Source organism: Podarcis tiliguerta (assembly GCF_965153285.1).
Source record: "Podarcis tiliguerta genome assembly, chromosome: 7".
NCBI lineage: Eukaryota > Metazoa > Chordata > Lepidosauria > Squamata > Lacertidae > Podarcis > Podarcis tiliguerta.
Genome location: NC_139540.1, coordinates 5,102,694 through 5,125,545, shown reverse-complemented (window position 1 = coordinate 5,125,545; position 22,852 = coordinate 5,102,694). Strand labels below are relative to the sequence as shown.

Sequence of the window (22,852 nt, the reverse complement as noted above, 5' to 3'; positions counted from 1 at the left end):
AGGACAAAATATCAATGCACTATATGAGGACTGCTCTGCTGCTGGAAGGAAGGAAAAGAGAAATTGTAGATCAACGCAGGATCAATTACCTAAATCCTATTTAGAGGGTGATTAATACTTGCAAAACATGCTAAATTTCAATTAACCTATTACTGCAGCAATTTAAACATTTATCTCTCTCTCTCCGTCTCCCTCTCCCTCTCCCTCCCATCCAAAAACCCTCTCTGGCATTAATATTGTTGCTGCTCTTACCATCTAGCAACGAATGTTTTCAAAGCAATGCTGGGATTTATTCAGAACCTTCGTTCTCTTTTTGGAGAGGCAAAATTTGACTGAGAAAAGAAAACAGTTCAAGGCTCTCAAGAACAGGAAACATAATGCTGTTGTTTTGATTTGTGCATTACCCCACTCCACTTTTAAGGGTATGTCATAGCATTTGGGGACATAGGAGATCAACTGGAGCCCATCTGCAGTCCTGTGCCCAGTTCTGGGCGTCAGGAGTTCAGCCTACACTCGAGTAGGACCCTGGCAGAGACACATGCCCGACTGGCATGTTCTCTCCCTTCTGGTCGATCATTCAGGAGCTTCCTAAGCTTTCTTCAGCCCAAACATCACAGCGACCGATGCCAACCGACACCAGCACACTTAGGGATCCACAGAGTCTTCGCAGCTTTGCAGCGTAACAGACCACAGCAACTCAGCATTTTGGCTAATCTACTTTATTTACATATAAACACACAGAGCACTGCAAAACGTCTCTCTCTCTGTTTAGCATCAGACAGCAAAGAGAAAAGGAACAAAGGACAATAGTCCCACTTCACGGAACACAGGAACACAAACATCCTGTCTCCGTCACTTCCCACTCTGTGGAATCAAAACATATAACATCATGTGAAAGGCAACAATCCCATGACTGCAATCATGGAGCAGGAATACTAACACAATATCAGAAGGATATTGACAAACCGGAATGTATGCCAAGCAGGACAACCAAGATGTTGAAGGGTCTGGAAACAAAGCCTTATAGGGAATGGTTGAAGGAGCTGGGTATGTTTAGTCTGGAAAAGAGGAGACTCGAGGGCTGCCACATGGAAGATGGAACAATCTTGTTTTCTCCGGATCTAGAGGCCAGGACCTGAACCAATGGCTTCAAGTTACAAGAAAGGAGATTCCGACTTAACATCAGGAATAATTTTCTAACAGCAAGAGCTGTTTGATACCTTGGAAAGTAGAGGGCTTTTCTTCATTGGGATTTTAAATAGTTCCCAAAATTCATTGGGGGAAGCCATGGCTGTTCAATGTGGTATCCTAGTGCTTTTAACATGAGTTGTGGATATGAACTTAGCTGGATAAACACCAAATGTGGGATGAGCTGTCTCCCTTGCTGAAGTTTTCAAAGAAGGAGCTGAACATCTCTTTGATGCAGATGTCCAGCACTGAGGTCCCCCATCAACTCTTACAGATTGATTTTCAACTAGGCTTGCTTATCTCAGCCACTCATGTTTTATCCATGCCACAAACATCCTGGTGTTAACCCCCACTTATAAGAGGTGGGCAGGGGACAATGTCAGGAGTGTGTGCAGGAGCCAGGCCCTGTGACCAGTAGGGCTATACAGGACTGGGGCCTTCCTAAGTTTGTTCTGGAGAGGCAAGGCACGACCGCACAGGTGAGGCCGATTGGTAACTCACTGCACCTGGTGGCAAGAGCCGGGAAGGGATATAAGGTCAGCATTTCTTTTCGGCTCTTTGCCACAGCAACTCGTTTCTGCCTTGCTGCATTTGGCTGATCCTCAGACCTCGGCTTCTTGACTCCTTGCTTCTTGACCCTCGGACCCTTGACTTCGTGCCTCCTTGCTTCTCGACCCTCAGAACCTTGACTTCGTGACTCCCTGCTTCCTGACCCTAGGACCCCTGGCTTCTGGACTCTCATTCCTGCTCCCACCCTGCCATCTTGCCCCCGGTCCCGACGTCCTCAGCCGGGACTTTGATCGCCTGTAGACTGGACTGTGATAGACAAGCCCAAACCAGAATTACATTGGATTTTAATGATCCAGTGATACTTTCTCAACACAGATATGTTAAAAAGGCTCCTTACACCTCCCAAGAAGCAGAATTCTCCTGACATGAAGCACTGGGGAACCAGCGCTTGATGACTCATGGGCCAGAGGATAATGAATAATTACACACCCCATTTCATTTACAAATTGCCCATCGCCATTCAAACCTTGACTGCTGTCTGGCCACAGAGCATCTCTTGTGTCCATCACAAAGGCAATGGCATGGAGACCAGCTGGTTAGGAACAGAGGTGTGCAGGGGAAGAAATGCTGTCACAGAGGCAGCAGTGAAAAAAGGGATTGCCATTCAACAGAAGTCTAGTGTCCAGATCAAAAGAAATAACAGTATACTCTATTCTGCCTTCGTCACACACACCCTGGATTCCTGAGGATGTTGACAAGCTGGAACATGTGTAGAGGAAGGTGACCAAGAAGATAAAGGGTCTGGAAACCAAGCCTTGCGAGGAATGGTGGAGATAGTTGGGCATTTTTAGCCTGGATAAGAGGACACTGAAAGGAAATAAAATAGCCATCTTAAAATATCTGAAGGGCTGTCCCATGGAAGATGGAGCTCTGGAGGGTAGAACCTGAACCAATGGATTCAAATCACAAGAAAACAGATTCTGACTTAGGAAGAACTCAGGAAGAGCTGTTTCATAGTGGAATGATCTCCCTTGGAAGATTGTGGACTCTCTCCTTCCTTGGAAGTTTTTAAAGCAGAGGCTGGATAGCCATCTATCATGGATGCTTTACCCAAGATTCCTGCATGGCAGGGGGTTGGACTGGATGACCCTCAGGGTCCCTTCAAACTTTACAATTCTATGATGCTCTGATTCAAAGAAGAGAAGGGTAGCAGAAGGGTAGGTTCAACTCCAAGTATCTTCAGTCATAGCAATAAACCTGAGCTCTTAGATTGGTCTTCTGAGTCAAACGTTCTCAAAGGAGGACTTTCAGCCCAGCTTTATTAATTATCCTCACTCTCCTATTGGTCACACTGGAATATCCTTTATTTATGAATTATAGATAGGTGGTAATTGCAGCTCCAGGCAAATAGAAGGGGAAGAAATGGAGGCAGTGAGAGATTTTACTTTCTTGGGCTCCATGATCACTGCAGATGGTGACAGTAGTCACGAAATTAAAAGACGCCTGTTTCTTGGGAGAAAAGCAATGAGAAACCTAGACAGCATCTTAAAAAGCAGAGACATCACCTTGCCGACAAAGGTCTGTATAGTTAAAGCTATGGTTTTCCCAGTAGTGATGTATGGAAGTGAGAGATGGACCATAAAGAAGGCTGATCGCCGAAGAATTGATGCTTTTGAATTCTGGTGCTGGAGGAGACTCTGGAGAGTCCCATGGACTGCAAGAAGATCAAACCTCTCCATTCTGAAGGAAATCAGACCTGAGTTCTCACTGGAAGGACAGATCCTGAAGCTGAGGCTCCAATACTTTGGCCACCTGATGAGAAGAGAAGACTCCCTGGAAAAGACCCTGATGTTGGGAAAGATTGAGGGTACAAGGAGAAGGGGACGACAGAGGACGAGATGGTTGGACAGTGTTCTCAAGGCTACCAACATGAGTTTGACCAAGCTGCAGGAGGCAGTGGAAGACAGGAGTGCCTGGCGTCCTCTGATCCATGGGGTCACGAAGAGTCGGACACGACTATACGACTAAACAACAACAACAATTGGACAGATATTCAAGAAAGCTGGAGCTGTTTCAAATGCTCAGGCTGCAGTCTCGTGCATTTAGGTTAGATATGTGCCCCAAACTGAAAGCATTTGGCTTCCCCCAAACAATATTGGGAAGTGTAGTTTGTTGAAAGTTGAACATTGGGACATTTGCAGGGTATGAGACTACATCGATTTAGTTGATTTAGAAGAGGAAGAAATCTGCAAGTCTATATTCCAAACCAGAGGCGGTGCAGGGTGTGGGACACCCCAGTTTGCAAAGCATTTAGTCCCAGAGAGCCCTTGGATTTCCCTGAAGCTGGAGGTTGACTGTGCCCGATGGAGTTTTAGTTGATGTGATCTGACAAGCTGACAGTCCAAAATGGTACTGCCCTGGGCTCCACAGCTGTGACACTCGGTTTTTGGAATCTTTGGGCATTTACTGCCTCCAGGTTATGCAGGCTCCTTTGGTACTGCTCCTCTGATGCTTAGCGAATTTTTACTTGCTTCCACTCTGCAGTCCTTTAAGGAACATGTCGCCCATCTGAGTGCCTCATAGCGTGAGCCCAGAGTCCAATAGAGATCAAGACACAGTCACCAGCAAAGGGCTCCGTGACTCCTTTGTGACTCAACCTCCTTTTGCATCAGTGCCAGTAGAAACCAGGTTGAGAATCTAGAAGAAAAAGGTGCGGAACCAGCCTGACTAGTACCTTTGCAAGGTGAATGGCCTTAGCTGGCCAGTGAAGTGTTGTCACCAGCATCTCAAAGAGTGAACTATGTGACCATAGCAGCAACCATCTGTCATGGATGCTTTAGTGGAGATTTCTGCCCTTGGGGTCCCTTCTAACTCTACAATTCTATGATTCTATGAACAAAGTGATGGTACACTCTAAGAAGGCAGCAGTTATTGCATATAATCATGGACCCTTGATCATCTTGGTTGCCTTCATTCCAGCTTGTCAACATCCTTCTTAAATCGTGGTGCCCAGAATTGGACGCAGTATTCCAAGTGTGTTCTGACCAAGGCAAAATTACTTCCCTTGATCTGGACACTATACTTCTGTTGTTGCAGCCTAGAACAGAATTCTCTCCCCCCCCCCACCTGTTGCATCACACCATTGATTCATCTTAAGCTTGTGGTCCACCAAGACCCCTAAGTCCTTTTCACATATACTGCTGGTAAGCCAGGTGTCCCCCACTTTATATTTGTGCATCTGGTTCTTCCTGCCTATGTGTAGAACCTGACATTTGTCCCTACTGAAATTCATGTTGTTAGTTTGCACCTGGGTCTCGAATCTGCTAAGGTTATTTGGAATTCTGATTCTGTCTTCTGAGGCATTAGCTATTCCTCCCAGTTTGGTATCATCTGACAATTTGATGAGCATCCCCTCAATTCCTTCATTCAAGTCATTTAGAAAGACGTTGAACAACAATGGGCCTCTCATTGGGCTGGATGCCAAGTCATCCCAGGATGTGGAACCACGGGAGTTGTGTTTGTGTGTGTGTTATGACCGATGCTGGAAGATGGAGACTCATTGTATTGTTTTGGGCTGGACCCAGAAGCTGAGTATGGGGCTTCCCTGGAAACATAATGAGGAAACAGGATCTGTTGGGAGTGTTAATACTGTGAGTCCCTTCACCCCCCAACTCAGGTTGTATAGATGTGTAAACATCCTAAAGATACCACCACTACTATTGACCTTCATTCCAAGGAAACTGAGTCCTGAGTAAGTGCTGGAACCCATCAGTCTCCCTCACTGCTCAGAGGCTGTGGTGCACACAACGGAGTTCTGGCTTCCTTGGTTCATCCAAGTGAGTCAAAAGCCTTTTCAACTAGAAGGTCAACTTAAGACCTCAAGATCCCACTGGATCAGGTCAATGGACCATCAAGTTCAGAATCTTCTTCTTGCAGCGGCTTGTGGGAAACCCACAAGTGTGATTTGAGCACAAGACAAGCTCTCTCTTCTTGTGGTTTCCAGCAACTGGTATTCAGAAGCATTGATGCCTCCATCTGCATAGCTTGTAGCCATTGATAGTCCTCTTCTCCGTGAATGTGGCTAATCCTCTTTTAATGTCATCCAGGTTGGTGGACACCACTGCCTCCTGTGTGAATGAGTTCCATAAGAGATCCTTTTTAGGGTGGGTTCATGAAGCACACCTGGTTCACTCAACGCTTGCTGCCATAAACTGGAAACGATTCAAATTAGACCTCCAAAGAAACACCTGCGCTTTGTCACATCACAGCGGAATACGCAGCTGCTCGGATGTCTGTGCCGTGTCCCTTGGAAGATTGCACCTCCAAGCTTAGAAGCATCCCAATGCCCCGAATGAACCCGGCCCTATAAATGTTTCATGGCAGATGCACTTATTTGAGGGCGGGCGGGATAGATTTAAAGCAATAAATAAATAAATAAATAAAGCGAGAGGTACGGGGCTCTGAACGGAAGCACGAACGGCTCAGACCTAGCAAAAGGTGAAGTTGCCACATTCGTTCACTTCATTTAGCAACTCCCCTTCCCGTTTTGAGGGAAGCAGCTGCTTCGGGGGAGGGAGCGGAGAAAAGCTTGCATTAAGGTAAACATAAAAACAGCAGGTGCACAAGCGCTGCCTTGCAAACCGACAGTACTCTCATACCTGTAATCACAGGCAAGCTTTCGTATTCAGCCAATGCAGCAGGCCAGGAAGGAGAAAAAAAAGGAGGGGGGAACCATTGAAAGTGCAGGTTTTATTAGGGCCACCTGCTCCTATCCGTTCCTAAATGGAAATTAAAACAATACGGCTTAATTGCATCACACGCCGATCGCACAAACAATGTTGCGGTTTGCCTCTCGCGTTGTTAACAACGCAAGGGAAGCCTGAAGTGGCTTGTACTTCGTTAACGTGAATTAGAATCTCCACTTCTTCCCTAATTAGGGCTGTCCCTGGTTGCCCAGCTATCCAGGTCTGTGGTGCTCCAAATCATGCCTGGTATTTTCTAGCAACTGGAAATGTTCAAAAACAATGATCATCATCATTTTGGCAGTGGAACAGACTCCTACGAGAGGCGGCGGACTGCCTTTCCTTGGAGGCTTTTAAGCAGAGTTTAGATGGCCATCTGCTATGGATGCTTTTGCTGAGATTGCTGCATGGCAGGGGGGTTGGACTAGATGACCATTGGGGCCCTTCCAAGATTCTATGATTCTGTGACCATAACAATTCTCAATAATATTTATATACTGCTTAACATGCAAAATGCCTAAGCTGTTTACATAAAATAGAATAAGGTACCGTATTTTTCTGTGTAGAACACGCCCCCATGTATAAGTCCCTATTTTGGGGGACTCCAAATTAAGAAAATGGGGGGAAATGCCCAGAGTTGTTGAGCTATTTTTTTTTTTGGGGGGGGGATTGCCGAAAATTTCTCATCCACCAGACCTACACTGCCACTCACACGTATCACAAATGCCTCCAATCCACTGTCCCCGATCACCTGCCCAATTGCCGCAGCGACAGCCAATCAAGCCCAGCCCTTGACGCAGCCCCCAATAACACGCCCCAAAACCATGGATGCTTTCTGGCTCCCAGAAGCAACATATAACACGTCCCCCCAATGAACTACCCGTGTATAAGACGAGCCCCAAATGTCTAAACATTTTAATAAAAAAACCCCTCGTCTTATACACAGAAAAATACGACAATTTTATAAAATGCGTTTGTACTACATATAAAACCCAAATATGTCAGGAGAAACCAATTCATTGCAATCCTTGCACAACAAAATGATCCTTGCCATATTTTAGATGGGAGTCTGAGACTAGTAAAGAACTGCTAGTATGTCCATGGCATCTAGCAGGATTTCCATTCTGTTTTCCTTGGGACCACCCATATGTATTTGTGTATTTGGGACGCGGGTGGCGCTGTGGGTAAAAGCCTCAGCGCCTAGGGCTTGCCAATCGAAAGGTCGGCGGTTCGAATCCCCGCGGCGGGGTGCGCTCCCATTGCTCGGTCCCAGCGCCTGCCAACCTAGCAGTTCGAAAGCACCTCCAGGTGCAAGTAGATAAATAGGGACCGCTTACTAGCGGGAAGGTAAATGGCGCTTCCGTGTGCAGCTCTGGCTCGCCAGAGCAGCGATGTCACGCTGGCCACGTGACCCGGAAGTGTCTCCGGACAGCGCTGGCCCCCAGCCTCTTGAGTGAGATGGGCACACAACCCTAGAGTCTGTCAAAACTGGCCCATACGGGCAGGGGTACCTTTACCTTTACCTTTTATCCTTTTGGGATTACATTTCCTGCAAGGGAGCTGGCTAAACACTGAGAGGAAGCAACCGATGCAGCTGAGACACACGAAGATGAGGAGAGGATCCAGTGTGAAGGATCCAGTTAGTCAGAAGAAGAAGGTCTTGCTTCTCTGAGCATCCATGGGGTGGGAGCATGTTCAGGAATCAGCCCAGGGAGCACGATACTCACAAGTCTCAACACACGGAGGACCAAAAGGTGCTCAGTTATAGAGAAGATGCTTTCTAACATGCATTCACTCTTACGCTGTACAGTGGTACCTCGGGTTACATACGCTTCAGGTTACATACGCTTTGGGTTACAGACTCCGCTAACCCAGAAATATCACCTCAGGTTAAGAACTTTGCTCCAGGATGAGAACAGAAATCGTGCTCCGGTGGCACAGCAGCAGCAGGAAGCCCCATTAGCTAAAGTGGTTCTTCAGGTTAAGAACAGTTTCAGGTTAAGTACGGACCTCCGGAACGAATTAAGTACTTAACCCAAGGTACCACTGTAATGGAAATGCAAAGACCTTTGTATTTTGAGGAGTTTGTAGTGCACAGGATGGCTCCACTTGTGCCTAGAGTCAGGGGTCAGCAAACTGTTTCCACAGGGGGCTGGTCCACTGTCCCTCAGACCTTGTGGGGGGCCGGGCTCTATTTTGAAGGGAAAAAATCCCCCCCACGACTCTCCCCACCCTTCTCCACAGGACCGGACAAGCCCCGGTGGCTGCCTACCTGTGCCTTGCGAGTGCCAGGGGCTGGTGGCGGCAGCGATGGCGGGGGGATGATCAGCAGCGCAAAAGAGCTGGCTCCGGAGAGGGGCTGCTTAAAATGGTACTCAGTCAACCATGGCTCAACAAAGCCCAGCTCCCTTCCTCCTCTAGGCAGGGCGAGGAGAAGCCAGGAGGAGGGAGGGAGGAGGCGCCGCCACGGTGTGTGAGAGGGAGAGGGGGGGAAATGGCGCAGCCCGAACGATCAGAATTCCCCGCTGATCCACGCAGCGATTCCTGGACCGTCAGTGGACTGGATCCATAAGGCAATTGGGCCAGATCTGGCCCCCGAGCCTTAGTTTGCAGACCCATGGCCTAGACCATCTTTAGCGGTTCTGGGATCCCTTCATTAGTCAGTCTCATCTCTTGTATTGCATTCAGACATCTGCTGAGAAGGATGGCCAATTTCCTACCTATTGCTTAGTGACGGGCAGCCCTTGGCAAGACAGCAAGCTCAGCCACCTGTTAAAGGAGCCCTGGTGTCTAGCCATGGAGTCCCTGGGAATGTTGATGTTTGCCAGATATGAAAGCGGCTTGGAAACTCTCCTCTATGGGCCTCAGTACAGTCTGTGGCAGTCGAAGGAGCTGCATGCCAGCTATTTCTGGAGTCCACCTGCTTCTGGTGGGTTTCTGGAGACAGAAGAAACATCAGGTGTCTTCTGCTTTGCCCTTGGCTCCTTATTTTCTTATCCTACCAGTAAACAAAAGCTGCTTATCAAGGAACAGCCCCAACCTTTGCTCAGATGGTGAGATGGCAGAGACAGAGAGCATTTTCGCCACAACAGAGTAACAAGATGGTCATGAGGACCCCATGGCCAAGCCAAACATCTCACCTGTCAGTCTCAGGCGAAACCTGGGATCTCTCACCTGTTCTAGGCCATGGGTAGGCAAATTAAGGTCCGTGGGCTGGATCAGGCCCAATTGCCTTCTGGATCTAGCCTGCGTATGGTCTGGGAATCACTGTGTGGATTGCCAGCTCATGAGTTCTTTCCCTCTCCCTCCCTCGGCGGCACGTCCTCCTCCCTCCCTCCTCCTGGCTTCTCCCTGCCCTGCCTAGAGGAGGAAGGGGGCTGGACTTTGTTGGTGCCAGCAGCAGTGCTCAAGTGGCTGCCATTTTCAGCAGCCCCTCTCTGGAGCCCTTTCATGCACCACTCATCCCCTGCTGCTCGCAAGACGCAGGTAAACAGCCACTGGGGTTCGTGGTGCTCTTGCATCATTCCCCCCTCTTCAAAATATAGTCCGGCCCCCCACAAGGTCTGAGGGACAGTGGACCGGCCCCCTGCTGAACATGTTTGCTGACCCCTGTTCTAGGCCCTGTTTCGTACTACTGGTGTATCCACACACATTTTTCCAGAGTCCATCAACAACTCTGCCTATTCTCGAACACGTCTAGCAGTTTGCATGTGCCTATTTCATTCTTGCCACAGTGCAAAAGGACCTTTGGTAGAAGCTTTAAAAGACTGCAGCTTAATCCCATTTCCCCACGGGACCACATCTGCCAGCGACACAATCTTTTCAATCAGCTGTCTAGTTAGGATGCTCCAAGAAGGGAGAACACAACAGGCGTAAAGGATGCATTTTAACACCATTTTTCAAAGAACAACAGTTGCTAATTGCTTCGTTTTCTGTTGGGAAAAGTCTGCTTAATATGCAGGTCTCAAACTGATGTCTTTAATGCAAGCTGCCAGCCCAGCAGGGGGGGGGGGGGGAGTCATTTAAATCTTGGGAGGGGGAAAAAAGAGAGAGAGGTTAAGCTCTCATTTTAGGAACACTCTCCAAGTCACTTCCAAACACGGTAAGAGTGTTACTGGTAGAGAGCCAGGTTCAATTTGCCCAAATCATTTTAAATAGCACGGATCTAATCAGGACATTTTCTGTTCCTTAAAACACACACAAACTTACTTGGTGTTGGCTGGCCTTGGCCAATTGCTCATTGGCAGATTGTACATTGGAGGAGGCAGTCTCGATGTTGGCTTCAATGCTATCTGTAAATTAAGATAATAGAAAGTAATTACATGGTATGGAGTAGCGAGCAAATCCTGAAATTTAATTTAATTTATACATAACCCAAGTCACACTCAAAGTGGCTGACAAAATATAGGACCAACAAGCAATTACAGATGCAAATGACAACAAATTAAAACAAAAGAGAGGCATTACAGGAAAAGAGGAATTCTGCTTTAAAATCCCCCCTCTGCAAAATAAATAAAAAATAAACAATAAACACAGAGATTATTTTTTTTTAAAAAAAAATGCAGGATAGTGTCACCAGCAGCATAATATGTACCCATCAATCAGGAAGGAAATGACTCTTAAAGCTGCCACAAATTCTTTGGCCCGGGGAGTTAATTACAAATCAAAGCTGGATGCGAAGAGCGTCTCTTGCTCAAAGCAACACCTCCATTTCTCACCTAGGGGCTTTCTTTATAAAAAAAAAAAAAAAATCATCTGTTTAGCACTAAAAGAACCATCAGATTGGGCCAATTCACCTCTCCTCTGCAGAAGACAAGAGCCCACATCAGCTCAGAAAGAAACAGCCACAGTAGTGGCAAACGGGGCTGGGTGGGATAATTCGGAATGCTACATTATCAGACAGAAGCCGTTCTGTTTTGCTTGGATATTTTCCAACGGCGACACCACCGCCGCCAGCGAGTCAGGAGTGGGACCCCTTTCGCTGCATGGGAAATATCTCAGAAAATAAATCTCGCCGTAAGGGACACCGTGAGAAGGGTCACGGGAAGTAACTGATGCATGCTATCATGGAGCTTGAGGCTTTCACGTCTGATATGTCTCCCGGAGCCCGGCAAAAAACCGAGAAGCTTAATTCTGTGCAAAAAAGGACTGCCAAGGAAGAAGACAGACACACGGGTTGTTGATGTCTCCTTGATCTCTCGCCGCATCCAGCAAGGAGGGCAACCATCAGCTCTGAGCAAGGATGGCGGGTCTCCCAACGGGTCTGCGACACGGACAGTATCCATACAGGGGAAATAAACTTCTGGGATTTCTATTCCTGGATGTTGTTCCCAGCTTTGGATATCCCGCCCCCCTCCACTCCCAAAAGCACGTTCCTTCTTCATGGTCTCCTGAGACAGACAGATGCCAAGCAACCAATTTTGACACTTTCAGCAGCTCACATTATGCATGAAGCATGATTGAGGGCTGCACTGTAGGGGGACGAAAGTATGTGATGCTTTGCCGCAAAATGGCAGCAAATGTCTAGGATTGTCAGAGAATTCTGACAAAAGCAGAAACGGAAGAGGAAATTGAGAGGGTCCACTTACAGAAATCATTCCAAGAAGCACAATTGGTATTTGCTGTTGCTTTCTATTCGTCAATGATATGCAGTTGGTTACAGTCCCTGCTCCCTCCTATTTGCATTTCGTAATGAGTAATATAATGATCCTAGGGCTATGTACAGCATTAATTACGTAAATTGCATCAGTTGCTTATTTCTGCCCCAGTGGAGAGCAGGGCGAATAATGTGGTTTTCAGCAGAAGACAAGCTGCAGCAGAAAGAAAACAGGGCACCATGACAGGATAGCTCAGTTGGGGAGAGTGCTGATAATGCCAAGGTTGCGGGTTTGATTCCCGTAAGAGGCACTTGTATATTCCTGCATTGCAGGGGGCTGGACTAGATGACCTTCAGAGTTCCTTCCAACTCTACAATTCTGCGCTGGCCCCAGGCCTCTTGAGTGAGATGGGCGCACAACCCTAGAGTCTGTCAAGACTGGCCCGTACGGGCAGGGGTACCTTTACCTTTTGGGGACGTGGGTGGCGCTGTGGGTAAAAGCCTCAGCGCCTAGGGCTTGCTGATCGAAAGGTCGGCGGTTCGAATCCCCGTGGCGGGGTGCGCTCCCGTTGTTCGGTCCCAGCACCTGCCAACCTAGCAGTTCGAAAGCACTCCCGGGTGCAAGTAGATAAATAGGGACCGCTTACTAGCGGGAAGGTAAACGGCATTTCCGTGTGTGGCTCTGGCTCACCAGAGCAGCGATGTCACGCTGGCCACGTGACCCGGAAGTGTCTCCGGACAGCGCTGGCCCCCGGCCTCTTGAGTGAGATGCGCGCACAACCCTAGAGTCTGTCAAGACTGGCCCGTAAAGGCAGGGGTACCTTTACCTTTTATGTGATGGGTGGTGTTAAGATTGCCCGCTTGGTAGTTCTGCCACCCTCAATAGTTCAGGTGGTGGTGCACTGGGAAAGTGCATTCTCTGTGCATCCCCAAAATTAGGGTGTGCCTGGCATCTTTACGCAGAGCTAAGGGAGGAAGTTCCTCCTTCGGCATGTTGAGGTTTCAAGGTTCAGATTAATTCTGCCAGAACCAACATTTTGCTTTCCCAAGCGATCAGGGTGTGTGTGCACTGCAAGATTGTATAGTGTCCTCTGTCCCTCTGTCTCAAAAATCCCAATGTGCTCAGAGGCCTAAAAAGGTTAGTGGCCTCTGCACACTCTCCAACATTTCTCTGATGAAAATAGGGACGTCCTATTCCCTAGTAAAGGGACGCAGGTGGTGCTGTGGTCTAAACCACAGAGCCTAGGTTTGCTGATCGCAAGGTTGGCGGTTCGAAACCCAGCGACAGGGTGAGCTCCCATTGCTCGGTCCCAGCTCCTGCCAACCTAGCAGTTTGAAAGCACGTCAAAGTGCAAGTAGATAATTAAGTACCACTCTGGTGGGAAGGTAAACAGCGTTTCCGTGCGCTGGTCTGGTTTCACCAGAGGCGGCTTAGTCATGCTGGCCACATGGCCCAGAAAAACTGCCTGTGGACAAACGCCGGCTCCCTCGGCCAGTAAAGCGAGATGAGCGCTGCAACCCCAGAGTCGTTCATGACTGGACTTAACTATCAGGGGTCCTTTACCTTTACCTTATTCCATAGTAATAATAAAACATTTATTATTTATACCCTGCCCACCCGACTAGGTTGCCCCCAGCCACTCTGGGCAGCTTCCAACGTATATTAAACCATTATTAAAATATTAAACATTTAAAAACTTCCCTATATAGGGTTGCCTTCAGATGTCTTCCAAAGCTTGCATAGTTACTTTTCTCCTTGGCTCAGGGGTCCCATAACTCCATTCCCTGCCCCTGGAGGAGAGGGACCTTTGCTCTGACCCAGCCTGGATCTTCCTATGTTCTTATTTCTGCCTTTCGGCTCCTGGTACATCCTAGTCTCTCTTAGTTGAGCACCAGGAAACTCCTCTCCACTTGAGTACTTCTGGGGAATCTCTGGCTCCTTCGCGCAAAGAACATTTTACATCCCGAAGCACATTTCATTATCTAAAGGCAAATATTTGTCTAAACGCCTCAGTTGGGCTGGCAAGATTTTCTCAGTTAATGCAAAGGCACTCGTTGGTCTGCTTTCCTCTCATGCCCATGGAGGAGATTTGGGACTTCTTCCTCTTAGCTGACATTTCACATTAGGCTCCCTTTGAATCTGCAATAATTTGCACCTCACAACTCGCAGGGAGAAATCCCTGGCAAAGAAGGATGTTGTTGTAAGCCCAGGTCCCTGGAGATTGGAAAGACTTTGCAATTCTTCAAAAAGCATGTGAACCACTGTAGGTCAACTGTAGGGAAAGCAAACAGAGCCTATGGGTCACATCAAACCTGCAGATGTGTGGCATCTGTTAGGATATAGGTCCATTCAACCTTTAGAACAGATGTGTGGGTTGTTGTATGTCACATGTCTGTTTACTTCCAAGCACAGTTTGCTGGGAACTTCCATTGTATATTGCTTTTGCCTATACTGCTGTTTGCTTGGACACGAAGGGAAGCAGACATGTTTTTCCTTTGTTCCTGATGTTGTTTAAACGCCTGTAAATATGCTTCCTTTTGCCTCTGTCTGCCACTTCCGTTGTGAAAAGTTATTCACTCTGCTGATTAGAGCGTGCTCAGACTCTGAAGGCTTCTGAGACTCGAGTCGCTGATTGATGCTATTCTGAGAACTGGAGTTCGCCCGGCTGCCGGCCATTGGCTGGAGCCAGCTGGGGGCCTGCCAAATGCCCCCGTCTCCCCGGACGCATCCCAACAGCATCTGATATATAGAGCCACATTCCCCACTTGCAGAGTTAAGCTATGTAACTTGCTCCCACCAGGTGCAACGATGGCCAGCAACTTGGGATGGCTTTAAAGGGAATCGGATAGATTTGTGGAGAATAAGGCTGTCAAACCCATGCAAGTTGTGAACTAGCATCCCATGTAAGGAAGAACATTTAGACATATGAGCTTCCACCCCAAATATGCAGTCTAGAGATGCATAGTCCAGATGCAGATTGCTTGTGTGAGCTAGACCTTTGCTGGTGTAGTGGTTAAGAGCGGTGGACTCATAATCTGGTGAACCGGGTTCGCTTCCCCGCTCCTCGCTTCTCTGAAGTCTCTCAGCCTCACTCACCTCACAGAGTGTTTGTTGTGGGGGGGGGGGAGGCAAAAGGAGATTGTTAGCCGCTTTGAGACTCCTTAAAGGTAAAGGGATCCCTGACCATTAGGTCCAGTCGTGACCGACTCTGGGGTTGCGGCACTCATCTCGCTTTATTGGCCAAGGGAGCCGGTGTACAGTTTCTGGGTTATGTGGCCAGCATGACCACTTATAAACACCATCTCCAAACTCCTCCAAAGATTCCATCAATGGTGGCTTCGAAAAATTCTGCACATCACTTGCGAAGACAAGTGAACTAATGCCAGTGTACTGGAAGAAGCAAAGATCACCAGTGTTGAAGCAATGGTTCTTCAACATTTACTTCATTGGACTGGTCATGTTGTGCAGATTCCTGATTATCGTCTTCCAAAGCAACTATTCTATTGTGAACTTAGAAATGGAAAGTGTAATGCCGGTGGTCAACAAAAGAGGTTTAAAGACTCTCTCAAGTCAAGTCTAAAAAAATGTAGTATAAGCACCAGCAACTGGGAAACACTGGCCTGCAAGTGCTCCAATTGGAGAACAGCCTTTACCAAAGGTGTCATGGGCTTTGAAGACACTTGAACTCAGGACGCAAGGGAGAAATGTGCTAAGGCATGCTTGGCAAATCCACACCATGATCAACTCTTGCCTGAAAACCTGTGTCCCCACTGTGGAAGGATATGTAGATCCAGAATTGGCCTCCACAGTCATTGTTAAAACCATGTTTATGGAAGTCAATCTTACTTGGCTACGAGTGATCGCCAAAGAAGAAGAAGAAGAATCCTGGATTTAAGGAACATCACGAAACAAGCAACAAACCAACAACATTATGCTGCAATGATACCTACCTATTGTGTCACCCTGCTCATATACCATAGAGGCCAGGTCCTTGATGATCTGGTTTACATCCAACATATCACTCTGAAAAGAATAAAGAATATCAGCATTTTGTGCAAACTAAACAACAATACATGGTATTTTTCCTGGTCTTATCAAAAACCATTTTCATTTAAATATCGAAGAGTTGTTCCACCTGAGCAAGAAGCAGCATGCTCTAGGCTCATGAGCGGAACACGTTCCTATGTTCTTACATGAGCATTTGAAACGCCACATCTCACTTTACATGCTCTCAAAGTGACGTCCAAGCCATCTTCGGGTCATGGCTTTAAGTGGGATTCACTAGACCACCCTGGTCCCTGATGAACTGGCTTTGCAGACACACACACACACCCAGATGTGCTCTCTTCCCAGCTCAGTTATCTAATGCTCCCTCGAGAAAGGATCCCTTGAATATTCAATTCCACGGTGCCCAGCTCATTTGCAAGTTTGCTCCTTCTGGGATTAGAACCTGTGGCGTCTGAGTAATCGCAGCCCTGCTGCTTGGAACGCTAAGCTGTCTCCCGTGATGAATTCATCAGAGGTGCCAAGTGGATCTATGCTCTTTTGGGGGAGAGAGTTCATTATGTGACTGTGAATACCACAGTACTTAATTATGTAATGCAGTAAGAATCTCATTAATTTGTAATAAAGCTGGAAAGAGTCATTGTGAATTACTGAAGGCACACACACACACACACACGATTGAGCCGCTGAACAAATCCAAGAAACAAAAACCAAGAAAAAGAGAAGAGGAAGGGGAGGGCGACGGAACAAAGGCTAGGGATAATGTCTCACAAATATTATCCGTTCTCTTTGTCATTAAACACAATAAACCTTTAATTATTTATGCTAATATTAGTGAGAGCTGGACCATAAAGAAGGCTGATCGCCGAAGAATTGATGCTTTTGAATTCTGGTGCTGGAGGAGACTCTTGAGAGTCCCATGGACTGCAAGAAGGTCAAACCTATCCATTCTGAAGGAAATCAGCCCTGAGTGCTCACTGGAAGGACAGATCCTGAAGCTGAGGCTCTAAGACTTTGGCCACCTCATGAGAAGAGAAGACTCCCTGGAAAAGATGTTGGGTAATGTTCAGTAGATTTATTGCTTTATTGTTCGGCGCCCAGCCACACTTCCCCTGGGAGTCTCTGTAGATCGTTTCTTCAAATGTTTCTTCTGTCCTAATATCCCTTTATTGGCACAAAAGTAGTGTATTTACAAACTCCAACTTCCATCTGATTCAAGCTGCATCTTCTCCCTCTGCTTGCAGCGACGCAACAACCTGCTTTCGATTTTCACTCAGTACACAACATTCCAAGCTGCTTTCGTCATGTCCTGGCTTACTTCCCTTGTAAGCCCATCTCCTCGGTCTCGAGACACAGAAGGTTAACCCCTCACTACACCCAACAGGTAAGATTGAGGGAACAAGGAGAAGGGGACGACAGAGGGCGAGATGGTTTGACAGTGTTCTTGAAGCTACCAGCATGAGTTTGACCAAACTGCAGGAGGCAGAGGAAGACAGGAGTGCCTGGCGTGCCCTGGTCCATGGGGTCATGAAGAGTCGGACGTGACTAAACGACTAAACAACAACAATATTAACAGTTGCAAAAGGGTCTGCAGAATCCCGGAGGAGGGGGATAACTTTTAAATCAGAGGCTGAGAAGCTTTCCTTTCTTTTTCCCAACCCAAGGGCAATCCTCTGTTGGCCACATGCCTGAGGTCTTCTTTGTGAAGGAGGTTTGCTTAGAATCACAGAAACACAGAAGTGAGGGGTTGGAAGGATCCCCAAGGGTAATGTATTCCAACCCCCCTACAGTGCAATAATCTCAACCAAAGCATCCATGGCAGAGGACTATCCAACCTCTGTTGAAAAACCTCCAATGAAGGAAGTCTACAACCTCATGAGGGAGTCTGTTCCACTGCAAAGCAGCTCTTACCACCTGGAAGTTCTTCCTAATGTTGAGCTGCAATCTCCTTTCATGTAATTTGAAACCCCTTCCCCAGAGAGCTTAATGTCAACAGCACATCCAAAGCACACCCATACTACTTGGCTCTTTGGCTACAACAGGAACAGACAGATTAAGAGAAGGAGGAGGAGGAGGAGTTTGGATTTGATATCCCGCTTTATCACTGCCATAAGGAGTCTCAAAGCGGCTAACATTCTCCTTCCCTTCCTCCCCCACAACAAACACTCTGTGAGGTGAGTGGGGCTGAGAGACTTCAAAGAAGTGTGACTAGCCCAAGGTCACCCAGCAGCTGCATGTGGAGGAGCGGAGACGCGAACCCGGTTCCCCAGATTACAAGACTACCGCTCTTAACCACTACACCACACTGGCTCCAATGCATGCTCCTATCATGACAAAAAAAGCCCAAAAGATTGGTATTGGGTTACAACTGACCTATTTCCACTTTGAGCAATCACATATCATAGCCGGCCCTCCCATGAGGCAGAATGAAGCAGTGGCCTTGGGTGGCATAATTCTGTGGGGCCCATGGGTGCCCAAACTCTGCATGGCAGTGGCTTCTGGAGAGATTTCAAGAGATTTCATTGGAAGCTGTCCCAGCTGTGTGACTCCTGGAAGCAAAACCTTGACAGCAGGGACACCATTGGCTCCCAGTACGTTTCTGAGCACAATTCAAAGTGCTGGTGCTGATCTTTCAAGCCCTAAACGGCCTTGGCCCAGTATACCTGAAGGAGCGTCTCCACCCCCATCGTTCAGCTCCGAGGGCCTTCTGGCAGTTCCCTCACTGCAAGAACTGAGGCTACAGGGAGCCAGGCAGAGGGCCTTCTCCGTAGTGGCGTCTGCCCTGTGAAACGCCGTCCCATCAGATGTCAAGGAAATAAACAACTGTCTGCCTTTTAGAAGACATCTGAAGGCAGCCCTTAGGGAACTTTTAAATGTTTTATGTTTTATCATGTTTTTAATATTCTATTGGGAGCCGCCCAGAGTGGCTGGGGAAACCCACCCAGATGAGTGGGGTATAAATAAACTGTTGTTGTTGTTGTTGTTGTTGTTGTTGTTATTATTATTATTATTATTAGCAGAGCAGCACCTTTCTGTTTCACCTTAAGAGGGCTGCCCCAGGCAAATATTTAAGAAAGGAGTACTACATCCCCAGAAATGGATTTTTTGTTTTGTTTTCTTTTAATACTCCCTACCTACCTGTGCCCTGTCCCTGCATTAAAGAAACAAAACCTTTAAAAGTCAGCACCAACACTTTGAATTGCGCTCGGAAACATACCAGGAGCCAGTGTAGGTCCTTTAGCACTAATGTTATATGGTCCTAGCAGCCGCTCCCACTCACCAGTCTGGTGGATGTATTCTGGATTAGTTGTAGTTTCTGAGTCACCTTCCAAGAGCGCATTGCAGTAGTCCAAGCGGGAGATAACCAGAGCATGCACCACAGGGAGCAGACAGGTTCCAGTCTCCATACCAGATGGAGCTGGTAGACAGCCGCCCTGGACACAGAATTGACCTGCGCCTCCATGGACAGCTGAGGGGCCATAATGACTCCCAGGCTGAATATCTGGTCCTTCAGGGGCACAGTTACCCCATATAGGACTCCTGCCCCTTGTCCCCCTGAAACAGTACTTCTGTCTAGTTAATGAAGGTTCTGTATCCAGGGCAGCTGTCTACCAACTCCACCTGGTATGCAGGCTGAGACCCTCCCTGCCCACACACTGTCTTGCCAGAGTGGTGCATGCTCTAGTTATCTCCCGCTTGGACTACTGCAATGCGCTCTACGTGGGGCTACCTTTGAAGTTGACTCCTAAACTACAACTAATCCAGAATGCGGCAGCTAGACTGGTGACTGGGGGTGGCCGCCAAGACCACATAACACCGGTCTTGAAAGACCTACATTTGCTCCCAGTACGTTTCCGAGCACAATTCAAAGTGCTGGTGTTGACCTTTAAAGCCCTAAACGGCCTCGGCCCAGTATACCTGAAGGAGCGTCTCCACCCCCATCATTCTGCCCAGACACTGAGGTCCAGCGCCGAGGGCCTTCTGGCGGTTCCCTCATTGTGAGAAGCAAAGCTACAGGGAACCAGGCAGAGGGCCTTCTCGGTAGCTGCGCCCACCCTGTGGAACGCCTTCCCATCAGATGTCAAAGCAATAAACAACTAACTGACATTCAGAAGACATCTTAAGGCAGCCCTGTTCAGGGAAGTTTTTAATGTGTGATATTTTAGTGTATTTTTGGTTTCTATGGAAGCAGCCCAGAGTGGCTGGGGAAACCCAGCCAGATGGGCGGGGTACAAATAATAAATTATTATTATTATTATTATTATTATTATTATTATTATTATTATTATTGCAAAGGTCATAATCCATGGAATATCAACGTTGGACTGGGAATGTCCACACCTTGAATTCCCAGAGTCAGTTTAGAGAACATTGAGGTAGATGGAACTGTGATCTGACCTGATGGTATGCTACATTCTTGAGAGCATTGAGAAGTATGACCTCACACGACCACCTCATGTCTGATGTGGTGCAGTCCAGAAGCATTGCAGCCCATAATTTCCCCACCACACTATGCCAGGAGCCTAAATCATTTTTCCACGAATGTGGGGAGCTGTGGGTTGAATGCTACATTTGATGGCGGTACATAGTCTTCAAAAATACATAAACACCATCTTCCTCTCCAGCACACATACATACACATGAAGCAGGCAGACCCTCACCAAACACAAACAGGCATATTTAAGAGAAGACGCCAACAGAATGACTAATAAACTCTAGATGTGGGAAATGATCTGTGCATAAAGCAAACAGCAGAGGAAGGTGTTTCTCCTGAGAGCAGACAGAAACGTCAGCTTGGCTCTCAAAACCACTTTCCTACTTTCCTTTTGCTGAGCACGGGAGGTTTCCCACTTCATTAGTCCAGATGGCAGAAGCCTCTGGGACTTTGTAATTCATATTTGAAACCAGGAAACCAAACCAAACAAAAAATAATAATAGTACGCTGTTTCTCACAATAGACGGAGCCTTCTACAGATCACTGTCTCCTACTTGCCTCCCTAGGTAAATTAATTGCTCACAAATATAATGCCACCTCTGGTTCCACTATCGGCGTCACGAGGGTGAACGGGACACATTGAACTCTGAAGATCACAAAGATTAAAATCTCATCAGGTCACTGAAACAGGGCAGGCTGGTTCAAATTGCACAGGGTGGACAAACAGTAGCTCCAAAGGCACCTGCAGCGAGTAATGGGTACAGCTAAATATAGCACCTTTGTCCCCCTCTGAAATAGAAAATGAAACACCAATGATGGAAATGTGGAATTATAAAGAAGGGGTCAGAAATGTCAGAGCAACGCGCATTGCCACAAAAAGAGAACACCCTTGGGTTCTAGTCCTTTTTTGTGCTTTTAGCGCACAGAAATGTCAAAGGGGGCGTCTAAATGGCGGTTTGTCATGCTCCCAGTTTAGGCATCTCTTTATGCCACAGTACTAGCGTCGCCGCATCAGCCGAGGCTCAAGTCTTGAGATTCATCAGGTGGGTGCTAATTGCTCAGAGGTGGTACCTGTTACATCTAGTGATGAATGAATCCCTCAATTTAGGCTGCCATTTGTGTACGCTCAGGGACGCGGGTGGCGCTGTGGGTTAAACCACAGAGCCTAGGACTTGCCGATCAGAAGGTCAGCGGTTCAAATCCCCGCGACGGGGTGAGCTCCCGTCACTCAGTCCCAGCTCCTGCCCACCTAGCAGTTCGAAAGCATGTCAAAGTGCAAGTAGATAAATAGGTACCACTCCAGCAGGAAGGTAAACAGCATTTCCGTGCGCTGCTCTGCTTCGCCAGAAGCGGCTTATTCATGCTGGCCACATGACCCGGAAGCTGTACGCTGGCTCCTTCGGCTAGTAAAGCGAGATGGGCGCCGCAACCCCAGAGTCGGACACGACTGGACCTAATGGTCAGGGGTCCCTTTACCTTTACCTTGTGTATCCTCAAAGCAGGAACAAAAGTGTTGCATGGTGGTACGCTACTGGAGAAACATTTTTGGGGGGACAGCAAGCAAGGAACAGAATGTTTACACATGGGATTAATACTTCAGCTTGCAGGCTGCATTCCGTTTTACGTTTCCTTCTAAGGCCCACACCCCATCGGTGGTTGGGGCTGGAGGAAAAGGTTGGCAGTGTTGGGATGCGTCCGGGGAGACGGGGCCATTTGGCAGGCCCCCAGCTGGCTCCAGCCACTGGCCAACAGCTGGGCAAACTCTGGTTCTCAGAATAGCATCTATCAGCGACTCGAGTCTCAGAAGCCTTCAGAGACTGAGCACGCTCTAATCAGCAGAGTGAATAACTTTCACAACAGAAGTGGCAGACAGAGGCATATGGAAGCATATTTACAGGCGTTTAAACAACATCAGGAACAAAGGAAAAACATGTCTGCTTCCCTTCCTGTCCAAGCAAACAGCAGCATAGCAAAAGCTATATACAACGGAAGTTCCCAGCAGACTGTGCTGGAAGTAAACAGACATGTGACATACAACAATCCACACATCTTTTTCTAAAGGTGGAATGGACCTATATCCTAACAGGCAGATCAATGAATGCAAATTTCAACTATGTGTACAAGTGGCTAGTTTCCATAAACACACACCCCCAGCCCTCTCTATCCTCCTTCTAGGCAAGGAAGAGGCAATATCAGAGTTCAAGGATACATCCCAGCCAGCAATAAGCTCTCAAGGAGGGTGCAAAGCAGGAATGGTGAGTTTTGGTCTGGGGAGAGTTTTGAGGGCCATATAGAGACCTGGAGGGCCACCAGGTGTGTGTTCCTCATCCCTGACTTATTTTATCAATGCAATCCTAAATGTTAAATTTCAAGAT

General features: G+C 47.5%; 1 protein-coding gene across 1 annotated transcript in view; it reads right to left on the bottom strand.

Moving 5' to 3' along the window:
* The window catches only part of TSNARE1 (t-SNARE domain containing 1), a 356,177-nt gene that overhangs the window by 77,047 nt on the left and 256,278 nt on the right, over window positions 1-22,852 (bottom strand). The window contains exons 9-10 of the mRNA XM_083449087.1: window positions 15,988-16,060; window positions 10,650-10,732 (exon numbers count right to left, since the gene is read on the bottom strand). Of these exons, the coding sequence (XP_083305213.1) occupies window positions 10,650-10,732; window positions 15,988-16,060 (156 nt within the window). The remainder of the gene's footprint in view (window positions 1-10,649; window positions 10,733-15,987; window positions 16,061-22,852) is intronic.